This window comes from Bombyx mori, chromosome 16 (genome assembly GCF_030269925.1).
Source record: "Bombyx mori chromosome 16, ASM3026992v2".
In the NCBI taxonomy this organism is placed as follows: domain Eukaryota; kingdom Metazoa; phylum Arthropoda; class Insecta; order Lepidoptera; family Bombycidae; genus Bombyx; species Bombyx mori.
This window is the reverse complement of record NC_085122.1, coordinates 13,736,069-13,748,324: the sequence shown is the minus strand read 5'-3', so window position 1 is coordinate 13,748,324 and position 12,256 is coordinate 13,736,069. Positions and strand designations below refer to the sequence as shown.

Here is a 12,256-nt window from a genome sequence, read left to right as displayed (position 1 = left end):
TCTTTTCCTTGTTGTTTTATTGTTTTGTTCACACTGTCCTTTGGTTATTTTTATTTATTTATTAATTTAATTTAAGTTTCAATCTGTCTCTTTCTCTTCTTTTGTTTCCGTTCATTGTTTTATTTTACACGCTTTTCTATTCTTCTTCTCCTGTGGTTTTATTTTGATTTTATTTGGTTTTATTTTTATCTTCTTTCCTTTTATACCCAATTCTAAGCTCTGACACCCGGCGAGAGAATGAATGGCTGGTGGGCGACCAGTCGCTAGGGTGTCCCAGGGAACCGAACCCTGGGTTAAAAAATATATAAAAAAGAAATAAATGTAATGGCTAGTTTTAAAAAGATACTACCCCAGGAGGGTACCTCCCGCTCCGCGGGGGGAGAATCCCTCCGTGCGGCCGACTCGTCGGACGCACGCTGCCCCACGTACTCTGGGGGGGGCAAAAACTGCCTAGACGTCAGGTCCGGGAAGGACGGAGTTCAGACGAAGATGTCCGAGAAGGACCTTGAAGTAAGCTCCTTAAGAGCCAATGTCGTGTCAGACGATGACATGGCCACAGTCGGTTCGGCCCAATCGTCGACCCGCTCGTCGCCGACACGACGACAGCGGAAAAGGGTCCTTAATATAAGCTCAGACGGGTTGAGCAGCAGCTCCGGTTCGGAGGCTCAGGGCCCGTCAGTTGCGAAGCCCAGAGCCGTGACGCCATCAAAGCGTGGAAGGGGACGCCCTCCGACCACGAGGCAGTGCGTTGGCAGGAAGGCGTGCCTTAGGGCCCAAAGAGAGGAGAGGGAGTTCACAGAGAGCGCGCGCACCACGCGCCAGAAGAAGAGAGCGGCTGAGGGATCTGTCCCTAAGCCTGATGCCGAGCGTAGGCTCCATCAGAGTGCTGAGGTGGCTCTGACGGTGGCCGCCAAATCTAGTAGCCCGAAGGGCACGTATGTGCGTGCATTGAAGGAGTTGGCGGCCACCGTCAAGGAGGCCACGGAGGACCTTGTGGGCCGCACCGCAACTGAAGAGGCTGAAAGACTGCGTGCGATCAACGCCAAGCAGGAGCAGGAGATCCTACAGCTTCGCAAGGAGCTTGATGAAATTAGGAGGGAGCTGGCTACGGTCTCGCAGGTGCTAGGAAATGCACCAGCCGCAGCCCCGGCCCCAAACACCGAAGAAGAAGAGGAGGAGTTGCGCCTCCAGCGCATTATGCGAGCTGTCGGCACGATGCTCGACGCTCGCTTTGCGGGGCTAGAGGGACGGCTTCTACCGGAGCCGCGAATGCGACCACCGCTAGCGGCGGACAGGCGGAAGAGCCGCGAAAAATCACCGGACCCTCCTATGGTCGTAGACGCTACACTGAATTCGGCACCATTATTGAAACCAGTGCCACCTACAACATCGGCGAAAAAGAGGATACGAGGCCCCAGAAGAAAAGCCACTGCGCAAGTGGCTCCACCTGGAACGCCCACCCTCCTCCCGGCTCCAGCTTCCTTGATCGAGAGCTGGTCAACGGTCACCCGTAGGGGCACTCGGCCGAGGGAGGGAGCAGTGAGGACGGTTCCAGTGGTAGCACCCGCTGAAGCGGGAAAGAAAAACCCGTCCTCTGCAAAGAGGAAAGAGAAGAAGCTGCGTCCTCCGCGCTCTCAAGCTGTTGTGCTCAAGCTGCAGCCGGAGGCTGTAGAAAGAGGACTCACATACCGCAGCGTACTCGCCGAAGCGAGAGCCAAGGTGGACCCCGGGGCACTCGGAATCCCCATCCAGCGCATCCGGTCTGCAGTGACTGGGGCCAAGGTGTTGGTAGTGGAAGGTGCTGATCAGAGCGCCAAGGCTGATCTCCTGGCCCAAAAGCTTCGTGAGGTTCTGTCCACGGAGGGGGTCATCGTGACCCGGCCAGTGACGACTGCAGCCATCCGCATCAGCGGGCTGGATGACTCCCTGACGCCGGAGGAAGTAGCCGCTGAGCTCGCCCGGATTGGCGAATGCACTCTTGAAGCGGTGAAGATCGGAGAGATCAAGTCTGGCCCAAGTGGGATGGGTCAGGTGTTGGTTCGGTTGCCCGTCGCTGCCGCGACGAAGATCCTCGCCGTACCGAAATTGAGGGTCGGTTGGAGCGTGCTCCGAGCTCATCTGCTAGAGGCTAAGAAGCTACAGTGCTTCCGATGCCATGAGCTAGGGCACGTGAGCGCTCGATGTCCGTCGTCGGTCGACCGCAGCCGTGATTGTTACCGGTGCGGCCAGACCGGCCACGTAGCGTCCGGCTGCTCTCTGGCGCCACACTGTGCTGTATGTGCCTCTGCCGGCAGACCGGCGGATCACGTCTCCGGGAGCAAGGCTTGTGCCAAGTCCCCGAGACCGAGACCTAGAAGAGGAGCTTCCGCTGCGCTTGAGAATGCGCGGAGGCAGCCCGGTACGGCTATGGAGACATCGAATGACGCCCTGTTATGACAGGTGTCCTTCGATTCCTGCAGGGAAATCTCAATCACTCTGCCAGAGCTCAGGACCTTTTGTTCCAGAGCATGGCAGAGGGGTTGACCCATCTTGCGGTGGTCGCCGAGCCGTATCGGGTTCCTTCGAGCCCCGATTGGGCAGCCGATTTGGAGGGCCGAGTGGCTATCATCCGACGTTGTTGTGTAGGTGCTCCGCCCAGGTTCGACGTTGTCGAGAGAGGTTGCGGCTTTGTTGCTGTCCTCTGGGCCGAGGTATTCATATTGGGAGTGTACTTCTCCCCAAACAGGACGCTCGCCGAGTTTGAGGTTTTTCTCAGCGAGCTCAGCCGCGTCGTTGGGAGGTCGCACTCCCAACGGATACTCGTTCTCGGGGACCTCAACGCCAAGTCATTGGCTTGGGGATCCTCGAGGACGTGCCCCAGAGGTAGGGCGGTGGAGGAGTGGCTGGTCGGAAGCGGTCTTCTCGTCCTCAATCGTGGCGCAGAACTCACGTGCGTGCGACGTTTGGGCGGGTCCGTGGTTGACGTTACATTTGCCACGCCCGACGTGGCGAATCGCGTACGCGGTTGGGCCGTGATGGTCGGCGAGGAGACGCTCTCCGACCACCGCTACATTCGTTTCGGTGTCGCAGTGCCTCCGGCGGAGTCTATCCAGGGCTCTTCCTTGCTCTGCGGTGGCGGCGCGAGGGGTCCTCGTTGGGCCCAGAAGCGCCTCAACGTCGAGAGGTTGTGTGAGGCGGCTGTAGTCCAGGCATGGCGTCTTGACTCGCTTGGTGAGCCAGCAGACGTGTGCGAGGGGGTGGAGCATCTGCGCGAGGCGATGTCGCGGGTGTGCGACGCCGCTATGCCTCGCATTAGAGCTCTCGCTCCTAAACGCAGAGTCCACTGGTGGAGTGAGGAGATCGCTAGCCAGCGCCGGTTGTGCGACGTCAGTCGTCGCGCATACCAACGGTATCGACGTCGAAGAACGCACCGGGACCCCGATGAGGAGGACCGACTGTACGAGGTGTACAGGATGGCCATAAGGGCCCTGCGCGTGGCTATCGGGGAGGCGAAGGAGGCTGCTTGGAACGACCTACTAGCTTCGCACGACTGTGATCCGTGGGGGCGGCCCTACAGGCTGGCGCGCAATGTGCTCCGCCCTTGGGCCCCCCCCGCAACCAGCACCCTGCCGCCGGAGACATTGCAGCGGGTAGTCGGGGGTCTGTTTCCGGATTTTACCGGGACTGCCTTCGTCCCCCCTGTGATGACGACGATGCGGGTTGCTGATGGCGGGGAGCCTGCGGACGTTTCGCAGGCGGAGTTTGAATCGGCTGTGCAGAGGATGCGGGCGAAGCGCACGGCTCCCGGTCCCGATGGGATCTCGTCCCGAGCGTGGGCGCTCGCCTTGACGGGCGATGGTTTGGGGCCTGCCCTCCGAAGGCTGTTCAGCCGGTGCCTCCGTGAGGGCAGGTTCCCAGAGCCATGGAGGACTGGTCGGCTCGTCCTTATTCCTAAGGAGGGTCGGCCACGTGACGAACCGAACGGGTACCGCCCAATCGTCGTGCTGGACGAGGCCGGTAAGCTCTTCGAGCGCGTCATCGCTAATCGCCTTGTCCAGCACCTGGAAAACGTTGGGCCTGATTTGGCTCCTAACCAATACGGTTTCCGGAGGGGTCGCTCGACCGTGGACGCGGTCTTGCGTGTCCGCCATCTCTCCGATTGTGCGTGCTCCGAGGGGGGCGTGTTGTTGGCTGTGTCGATTGACATCGCCAACGCCTTTAACACGATCCCCTGGAGCACGATCGTGGAATCACTTCGGTTTCACCGCATCCCCAATAGTCTCCGCACCCTGATAGAGGACTACCTCTCAGGGCGGAGCGTGATTTTCCCCGAGAGAAGAGGATGGGGACGAAAAACGGTTTCGTGCGGGGTCCCACAGGGGTCGGTATTGGGACCACTCCTGTGGGACATCGGTTTCGACTGGGTCCTCCGCGGTGCTGGCCTGCGTGGCGTCGACGTGGTGTGCTATGCCGACGACACGTTGGTGACGGCTCGCGGAGCTGACTACAGGACCGCAGCGATCCTTGCAACGGCGGCGGTCTCCACCGTCGTTAGCCGCATTCGGAGACTAGGTCTTGAGGTGGCCCTCCACAAGTCTGAGGCCGTATGCTTTCACCCGGTTCGGAGAGGACCCCCTCCGGGCGCGACGCTCATAGTCGGTGGAGTATCGATCGCTGTCCAGCCGAAGCTCAAATATTTGGGCATCGTGCTGGACAGTCGATGGCGCTTCGACCACCATTTTGGTGAGTTGATTCCGAGGCTACTGGGCATGGCAGGTGCGTTAGTCCGTCTTCTGCCCAACGTTGGTGGTTGCAGCGTCGGTGTCCGACGCCTGTACCTGGGGGTCGTGCGCAGTATGGCCTTGTATGGCGCTCCCGTGTGGTCGCCCACACTCTCCGCACGCAATGCGGCGCTGCTGCTCCGAGCTCAGCGGGCGCTCGCGGTGAGGGTCATCAGGGGGTACCGTACGATCTCCCGAGAGGTCGCCTGCGCCCTCGCTGGTTCCCTTCCTTGGGATCTCGAGGCCGAGGTATTGGCTACGGTATACCGGCGCAGGACACAGTCCCTGGGTCGGGGACGGACACCCGGCCTGTCGGCTGTCAGTCGGTGGAGGCGTGCTGCGCGTCATCTGGCGTACGCTAAATGGAGGGAGCGGTTGCTGGAGGAACTTCATCAAACCTCAGCCACCCGCCGGCGCACTCTCGAGGCCCTGGTGCCCGTGCTGGAGACATGGTCAGATCGGCGACACGGCGTGCTCTCCTTCCGCCTTACGCAGGTCCTCTCGGGGCATGGCTGCTTCGGGAGGTACCTGTGGAGGGTTTGCAGGAGAGAGCCACATCCGGGTTGTCACCAGTGCGGGCATCCGGATGATGACGCTCAGCACGCACTCGAAGCGTGCCCGCGTTGGGAGCACCCGCGGCGAGATCTCATCGCGGTGCTGGGGAGGGACCTCTCCTTGCGGGCTGTCATTGCCCGCATGCTAGAGGACGAGAGTTCGTGGGAGGCCATGGCCAGATTTTGCGACCTGGTCATGGCGTTCCGCGAGGCTGAGGAGCGCGAAAGGGAGTGGAATCCCTCTTCGGCTCCTCAGCGAAGAAGGCGGGGTGGGCGACGCGGGCACGATGCTCCCGTTAATCTCCCGTAGGGACTGTTGGGTACTGGGTGCGGGGGCGCCCAGTGCTCTGCTGTCGGTTCCGTGGTGAGGCGGCGCAAGGTGGCTCCTATGCGCCACTCACGGTGTCTCCTGAGACGACGTCCTGCGGAATCTTCCCGGGGATTGGATCCCGTCCTATTGTCAGGATGGGTACCGGCGACGGCGAGCCTGCGGCGCGCATTGTGCGGTACCGTAGGTTTCGTGGAGTCGGAGTGGTGGAGCTCGATGGGGTTTAGTCGGTAGTCGGTTTTGCGGGGCGGGTCCTGCGTGGTAGACGCCGCGCAGCGCCTCGCGCGCCTTTCTCAAGGCGTAGTCTCCCGGTAGGAATTGGAAGAAGAGGAGGACTTTGGTCTTCCTCTTCTCCCTCTTCTTCTCTGGAGGCGCCGGAGTCCGACATAACCCGGTCTATTACCCCTCTCGACCGGGTATCCGTAAATGGATTCCCCAGCGTTAAAAAAAAAAAAAAAAAAAAAAAAAGGTATAATTCAGCAATAAGTCAATTGGACCACAGCGAGTGGGCTCACAACCCATACTTATAATCCTTACAAATTCGCAAATAAGAATTAGAGTTTACACTCTACCTCCTAAGGTAACTCCAGGCCTAAAGCTAGTGCTAAATTAAGATCAGGATATCCTTAGCATTGCAGATGTTCACGAGTAACAGTCATCACTTAGGATCGGGTGGGTATAGTAATCACTTAGTTTAAGAAAACTTTCCTTTAAAGCAACTATACTAGCTTGGCTAAAACAGAATATTAATAATGCTTACTCTCATTACAAATACAATAAGCCAAGAGTTGACATCCGAATCCATTAGAACGCTACAAAGAAATTAATTCAATTATAAAACGTCGTATAGATCAAATAAAAAATAAATTTAATAGAATTAATTAGATAACAAAAAGCTTCCATTGTAAAGTTCTAACGTCGAAAGTTCTGAGTTATTGTTGCTTGCACGTCAAGTTTTGTAGTATACTTAAAAAAATCAAATACTTTATCTCTTCGTTAACAGAATTAACGTTGCGTTCTGAAGAATGTTGACTATGACCCTGTCATCTCTATTTGAATATCACACCCTCGTTGATTATGCGTTCAATTACAGAAAAAAGCTTGGTTCCAGAGAAAATATTTGCCATGTATTGCACAATCTGGCTTCTTCCTGGGAGCTTCCTCTGCTTTACCTAAGCGCTAAGATGTGTCATTTTTCAAACCTGTGAGAAACGATGAGACTAGCTGAAGCCAAGGTTTGGCCTGTATCTTTGGCATTGCTGAAGTCTATGACGGCTACTCTCATCATAAGGATGGTTGTGTATGGATTTTGGAAGGAATAATAAACAACTGGTTTGAATACTTTTTTTCTAACAAATGGACAGTAATTTAAATTTTTTTTTGACTTATTTCTTCCTTTATTGTAAATATTTTTATTTATTTAAAAAAAAGAAAATATTTGAGAAAAAACAAAAAAAAAGCCCGCTGAGTTTGTTTCGCCGGTTCTTCTCAGGACTGTGGCTTTTTTTGGAACCGGTGGTAGAGTTAACATTGTTATTTATATTTTGGCATTCATGACATCTAAGTTGAAATAAATGATTTTGAATTTGAATTTGAATTTAAATGTATCTATAATGAAAAATATAGTAGTGGAAATTTAATGACACGGATTTGAAAACAAACAAACAATAACCGTCCGCTTTGAAAATTTGTCATTTATAATAACGGGACATGTTATGGTAATAATCTGCATTTACACAAAAACGTGCGTTACAAAATCGTTGTAACTGTTAATTCAAATGCAGACCCACGTTAAGATCACTGAAGGCTAAGTGAAGAAAGTGACACATGTTGATTATAGACCGCAACAGTACAAAAGGTACAGTTAAGCCATAGCCACTGACCAATGAAGCTTCTTCTCCGATAGCACTCTCACTGGTGGAAGGACCCCTTGGGAGTCCGCACGGGTAGGTACCACCACCCCGCCTATTTCTGTCGTGAAGCAGTCATGCGTTTCGGTTTGAAGGGTGGGGTAGCCGTTGTAACTATACTGTGACCTTAGAACTTATATCTAAAGGTGGGTGGCACATTTACCTTGTAGATGTCTATGGGCTCCGTAACCACTTAACTCCAGGTGGGCTGTGAGATCGTCCACCCATCTAAGCAATAAAATTAAAACTACCTAAGAAGGAGGTTAAAAGGTAGAAGATTTAATTTTTAAAATGGCGCTAGTAATTTTACAAAGTGGTGATGTTTTATCTGCATTTTATTTGTATACTGTTTAATATGTAATATTTATATGAAGATTCATAAAGGATTAGACGATGGCGACAGATTATGTTTCCACAATAAAAGCACGGAGCTTAAATACCCATTGATTTATGGTTTTGAAGCGAATAAAGCCATCGAGAATGTATGGGAGTAAATGAGAGCGTCTTTATATTATTCAATGTATTTATGTAGAAAAGAACCAAGCATGTTGAAAACTTCAACAGATTATGTATTAAATCATCCATTTATTCACAATGTGTTTTGGTCAAGACAATTTTAATGGTTGATCCTAAACGGAACTCATCACAATTTATAAAATAATAAATAAACTTAAAGAAAAAGCCTTTTATTTCGTACAACTGACATAAAAAGTGACATAAAAACAAAAATTAATGCAATTCTTAACTAATAAATAATGTATCTGTAGAATAAATATTAGGTATTATTTCCCACTTGCAAGAACCCCTCCTCGAGTAAATGCCTCCTCCAAGGATAGCCAATCTTCTCTGGATTGCGCAATTTTAATCAAATTTGTAGTTGCTACTTTTTTATATTATCTCCCCATCTAGTATATCTCTCTTTCTTTTTCCTAGTTGACCCATCCATCTTTTTTGTCCATCTCTGGTCCTGAAGGCGTGCAAAATGTCCAGCCCATTGCCATTTTAAATTTAAGGCTTGAACTAGTACATCAGTTGCTTTGCTAATTTTTCTGATTTTTGAGTGACGGATTTTCTGTATTTTCTTTAAATTTAGCGTTTTCATAATTCGAAATTACCTACGTAATGTACGAATAAAGTATATTCATGAGTGTTCACAAGGTTTGCTTTATTATATTAGGTAAAAAGTATTGAAGTTGTCGTGGCGCTAAATATCAGACCAGCGTTGTGCTCTTATCGAGTGAGGCGATTGTACCGGTGTTCAAATTTCGCAAGCCGGTACCAGTTTCCTAAAAATATGCACACTTTATCTCTACTGATAGCTGTTATTTCTAAGGAAGAGAAACTTTGACGTTGGAGCTCAAGATATACAGCAATTTGACATCATTATTTTAGTTATATTGGTGGTACTGCTGGTAGGACCTCTCGTGAGTCCGCACCAACTTGCCTATTTCAGCCGTGAAGGAGTAATGCGTTTGGGTTTGAAGAGTGGGACAGCCGCTGTAACTATACTTAGAAATCATATTTCAAGATGGGTAGCGGGATTTACGTTATATATGTCTATGGGATTCGGTAACCACTTAACGCCAAGTGGGCTGTGACGAGAAACCATAATATATACCTATGCAATAAAAAAAAATAAAAAAATCTTTAGTGAAACAATCGTATTGGCAGTTTTTCTAATACAACAAAAAAATCAAACTAATCTATCCAGATAGGCGGCTGGGTCCAGTAGACACTCAAACTTGAGTCCGGAATTAAAAAAGATGATCAAGCATACAAAGAGAGCTCTCCTGACAGAAAAAGATACAATGTAAACTAATCATTGGTAGTTATATTTACAATGTATTTTGAAATCGTTTAAAAATCATCAGTTTCCTTTAAAACATATGACAGTAACAAGCCATAAATTCATTTGCGAAGGTGGGTGCATTAGTATTGTTGAACATCACAATAGGGTTTTGAATCAAAGCGTATAGTTGGGAGTAAAAATAAAATGGATACGCGGGTGATATATGCGGTCACCGCTCGTAGGGCTGTCAGAGATATTTATATACCAATATTTATAATAATATATATTTTTAAGAATCTGCCTAAACTAAAAAAATGAAATAACTAACTTGTTTGAAACGAATTTGAGCGATAATAATTTTTTTTATTTTAAATTCAAATTCAATTTCAAATTTATTATGTATATATGCTAGACATTAAGTAGTGGCTTGGTTATAACTGGTATTGTTGATGTCTACATGCATAGGACATTACTTTATTTACCATCGAAGTCCCATCTACTTGGTTTACTAATAAAATATTGATTTAACTATCTACAATGTGACAAAAATCAAATCCGCAAAATTATAATTTGCGTAATTACTGGTGGTGAGACCTCTTGTGACTCTGCATAGGTAGGTAATACCGCCCCACGTATTTCTACCGTGAAGCAGCAATGTGTTTCAGTTTGAAGGGTGGGGCGGCCGTTGTAACTATACTGAGACTAGAATTTCCAAGGTGGGTGGCGCATTTACGTTGTAGATGTCTATGGGCTCCAGTGACTACTTAACACCAGGTGGGCTGTGAGCAAATAAAAAATATGTGTGGTGTCGTGGTACACCGGATAGGAACGAAGTTCCTTATTATAATAATATTAATTTTAAGGTCTATTCGAGGTATAAAGAAAATAAAACTGGAGGTTTCGCAACAACCCATGGTCATTCGGTAACATGCGAACTTATTGTGGTACACTTCATTCACGGTTGTTTGCATAAGAGTTAGTGTATTGCGCAAATGAACGCTCTGAGATCGCTGTCAATGAATGATAAAAAAATATGTTATTTTTTGTACGTTATTACAAAGTTAAGTCGTACACAGTATGCATTACTAATTTTTACGTTATTGCAAAGTTAAGTCGTACACCGTGTGCATTACTAATAAAAATATTACGTTACGGACGTTTTTTCCCGGTTAGGGTACTCCTCCGCATCGTCCCCTAAGGAACTTCGTTCCAAAAAAAACAATATATCATTTTACTACCTACCAATACTGATTTTACATCCATATGTTGGGATAAAAAAGCTCTTTTTCTGCCAAAAATAATACAAATGTTTATTATTAATGCATTTTTTTGACACCCCTATGTATTGTTGCGTAGGCGCGAACGCGTCCTGCGTCACCTGAATGGCGCACTCCGTATAAAACCAACCAACTAATAAGAATAATATAAACTAAAAACCAATGCAATTTAAATATAACTTTTTGATTGAGTTCGACGTGAAATATTATGGACATTCTTACTGTATCACTACTGGATCCAACGTCTCGTTATGTATTATAGATTGTTTCAAGATTATTACGATCAGGCAGGACATAATGGGAAGTCTTAACAGACAAGTATGATGACACACAAAACTGACCGGAACGTTAGCTTATAAGATCGAGTTTGCTGTGATTGGGTTCTGATAATTCTGTAAATCTGTAACGTAACGTCTGTAAAAGCCAGTTGAGGAATTTACAAGGCCCTGAACAGCCGTGTTCTCTGTGAGTTATATCAGCAAACTACAATCTATTTCATTTTTTTGACGTGACGTTCTGGTCAGAATTGTGGGAAATTCATTATAGAACACAAGTTAGCCCGCGGCATTCAAGTTGAGGTATCTATAGACTCCTGTAACCACTTAGCACCAGATAGACCGTAAGCTAGCTCATCTAGTGTAAATAAAAAACCGAAAAAACAACACGGCATAATAGTGTTGAGGTTGTAAATTACAGAAAATGTACTTACTTATACGCATTCGGTTTAAATAGTCCAATAATTGATTTCTTAAATGTGAAATAATATGATATTCCACAACAACCATATTTTATTACGGATTCCAATTGCAGCTGCAGCCGCGGGGTGCCACTAGTATATCTTATACCTTTAAACCTGCAATTCTTGTATATTAATATATGTGTATATAATCTGAATCTCGGAAACGGCTCCAACGATTTTCATAAAATTTAGTATACAGGGGATTTCGGGGGCGATAAATCGATCTAGCTACGATTTATTTTCAGAAAATGTTGTTTTATTCGTGTTTTCAATAATCAATTCTTCCCGACATCTATTGGCGAATAATAATACTAGTTTTCTTAATTGAGGGTAACTAACCGCTTTAAAGACAAAACAAGATGGCGTAATAAAAAAAAAACTAGCAAAGCTCGGTCATCATCTAGTTCAAAAAATACTGCAGTTTTCAATTCCACAGCTTTGACAGTGAGGGTTCAATGACATCAAAGGGTTTTAATCTTGCATCCTCATAGCTTAAACTTTCATGATATTCATTTAGAGTATATTTTCGACGCTAATAAACAATAAGACTAACTTAAACCTATACTCGAACTTTAAAAGTAGTGTAATCTATCACACGTTATTCATTAAGTAAGGTTTCATTGTATACTGTCTTTGTTTGTTTCTATATAAATAAACAAGGACGACCGCATAATAAGTAGGTACTACAGTTACTCGATAGTGAAGCAGTCAGACACAGAATCTAAAAACTAAATTTATGAGTTTCGCTGTAACATTACACCGCTGAACATCGGGAAGATAGTGTACTTGTTATTTATATCTGTATTTCTGCTCCTTAACTTCGCTAATAAATAACCATGTACTGGCTTTTCCAAATTAAAAACACAAATCGCATGATGATACTATGATTTATTTGGATA

At 47.6% G+C, this 12,256-nt stretch overlaps 1 protein-coding gene across 1 annotated transcript; it reads left to right on the top strand.

Moving 5' to 3' along the window:
* Positions 1-489: 489 nt before the first annotated feature.
* On the top strand, positions 490-6,825 carry LOC119629723 (uncharacterized). Its single transcript, XM_062673177.1, has 3 exons — positions 490-2,398; positions 2,626-4,121; positions 6,736-6,825. The coding sequence occupies exons 1-3, from the start codon at positions 490-492 to the stop codon at positions 6,823-6,825; spliced, it is 3,495 nt and encodes a 1,164-aa protein (XP_062529161.1).
* Positions 6,826-12,256: the final 5,431 nt, after the last annotated feature.

Excerpts from the sequence above, each read along its gene's own strand:
- LOC119629723 (XM_062673177.1), top strand. The coding sequence starts at position 490 with ATGTCCGAGAAGGACCTTGAAGTAAGCTCCTTAAGAGCCAATGTCGTG. Across the intron at positions 2,399-2,625 it reads GAATGCGCGGAGGCAGCCCG|GTGCTCCGCCCAGGTTCGAC; the intron begins GTACGGCTATGG and ends GTTGTTGTGTAG. Across the intron at positions 4,122-6,735 it reads CCGTGGACGCGGTCTTGCGT|AAAAAAGCTTGGTTCCAGAG; the intron begins GTCCGCCATCTC and ends GTTCAATTACAG.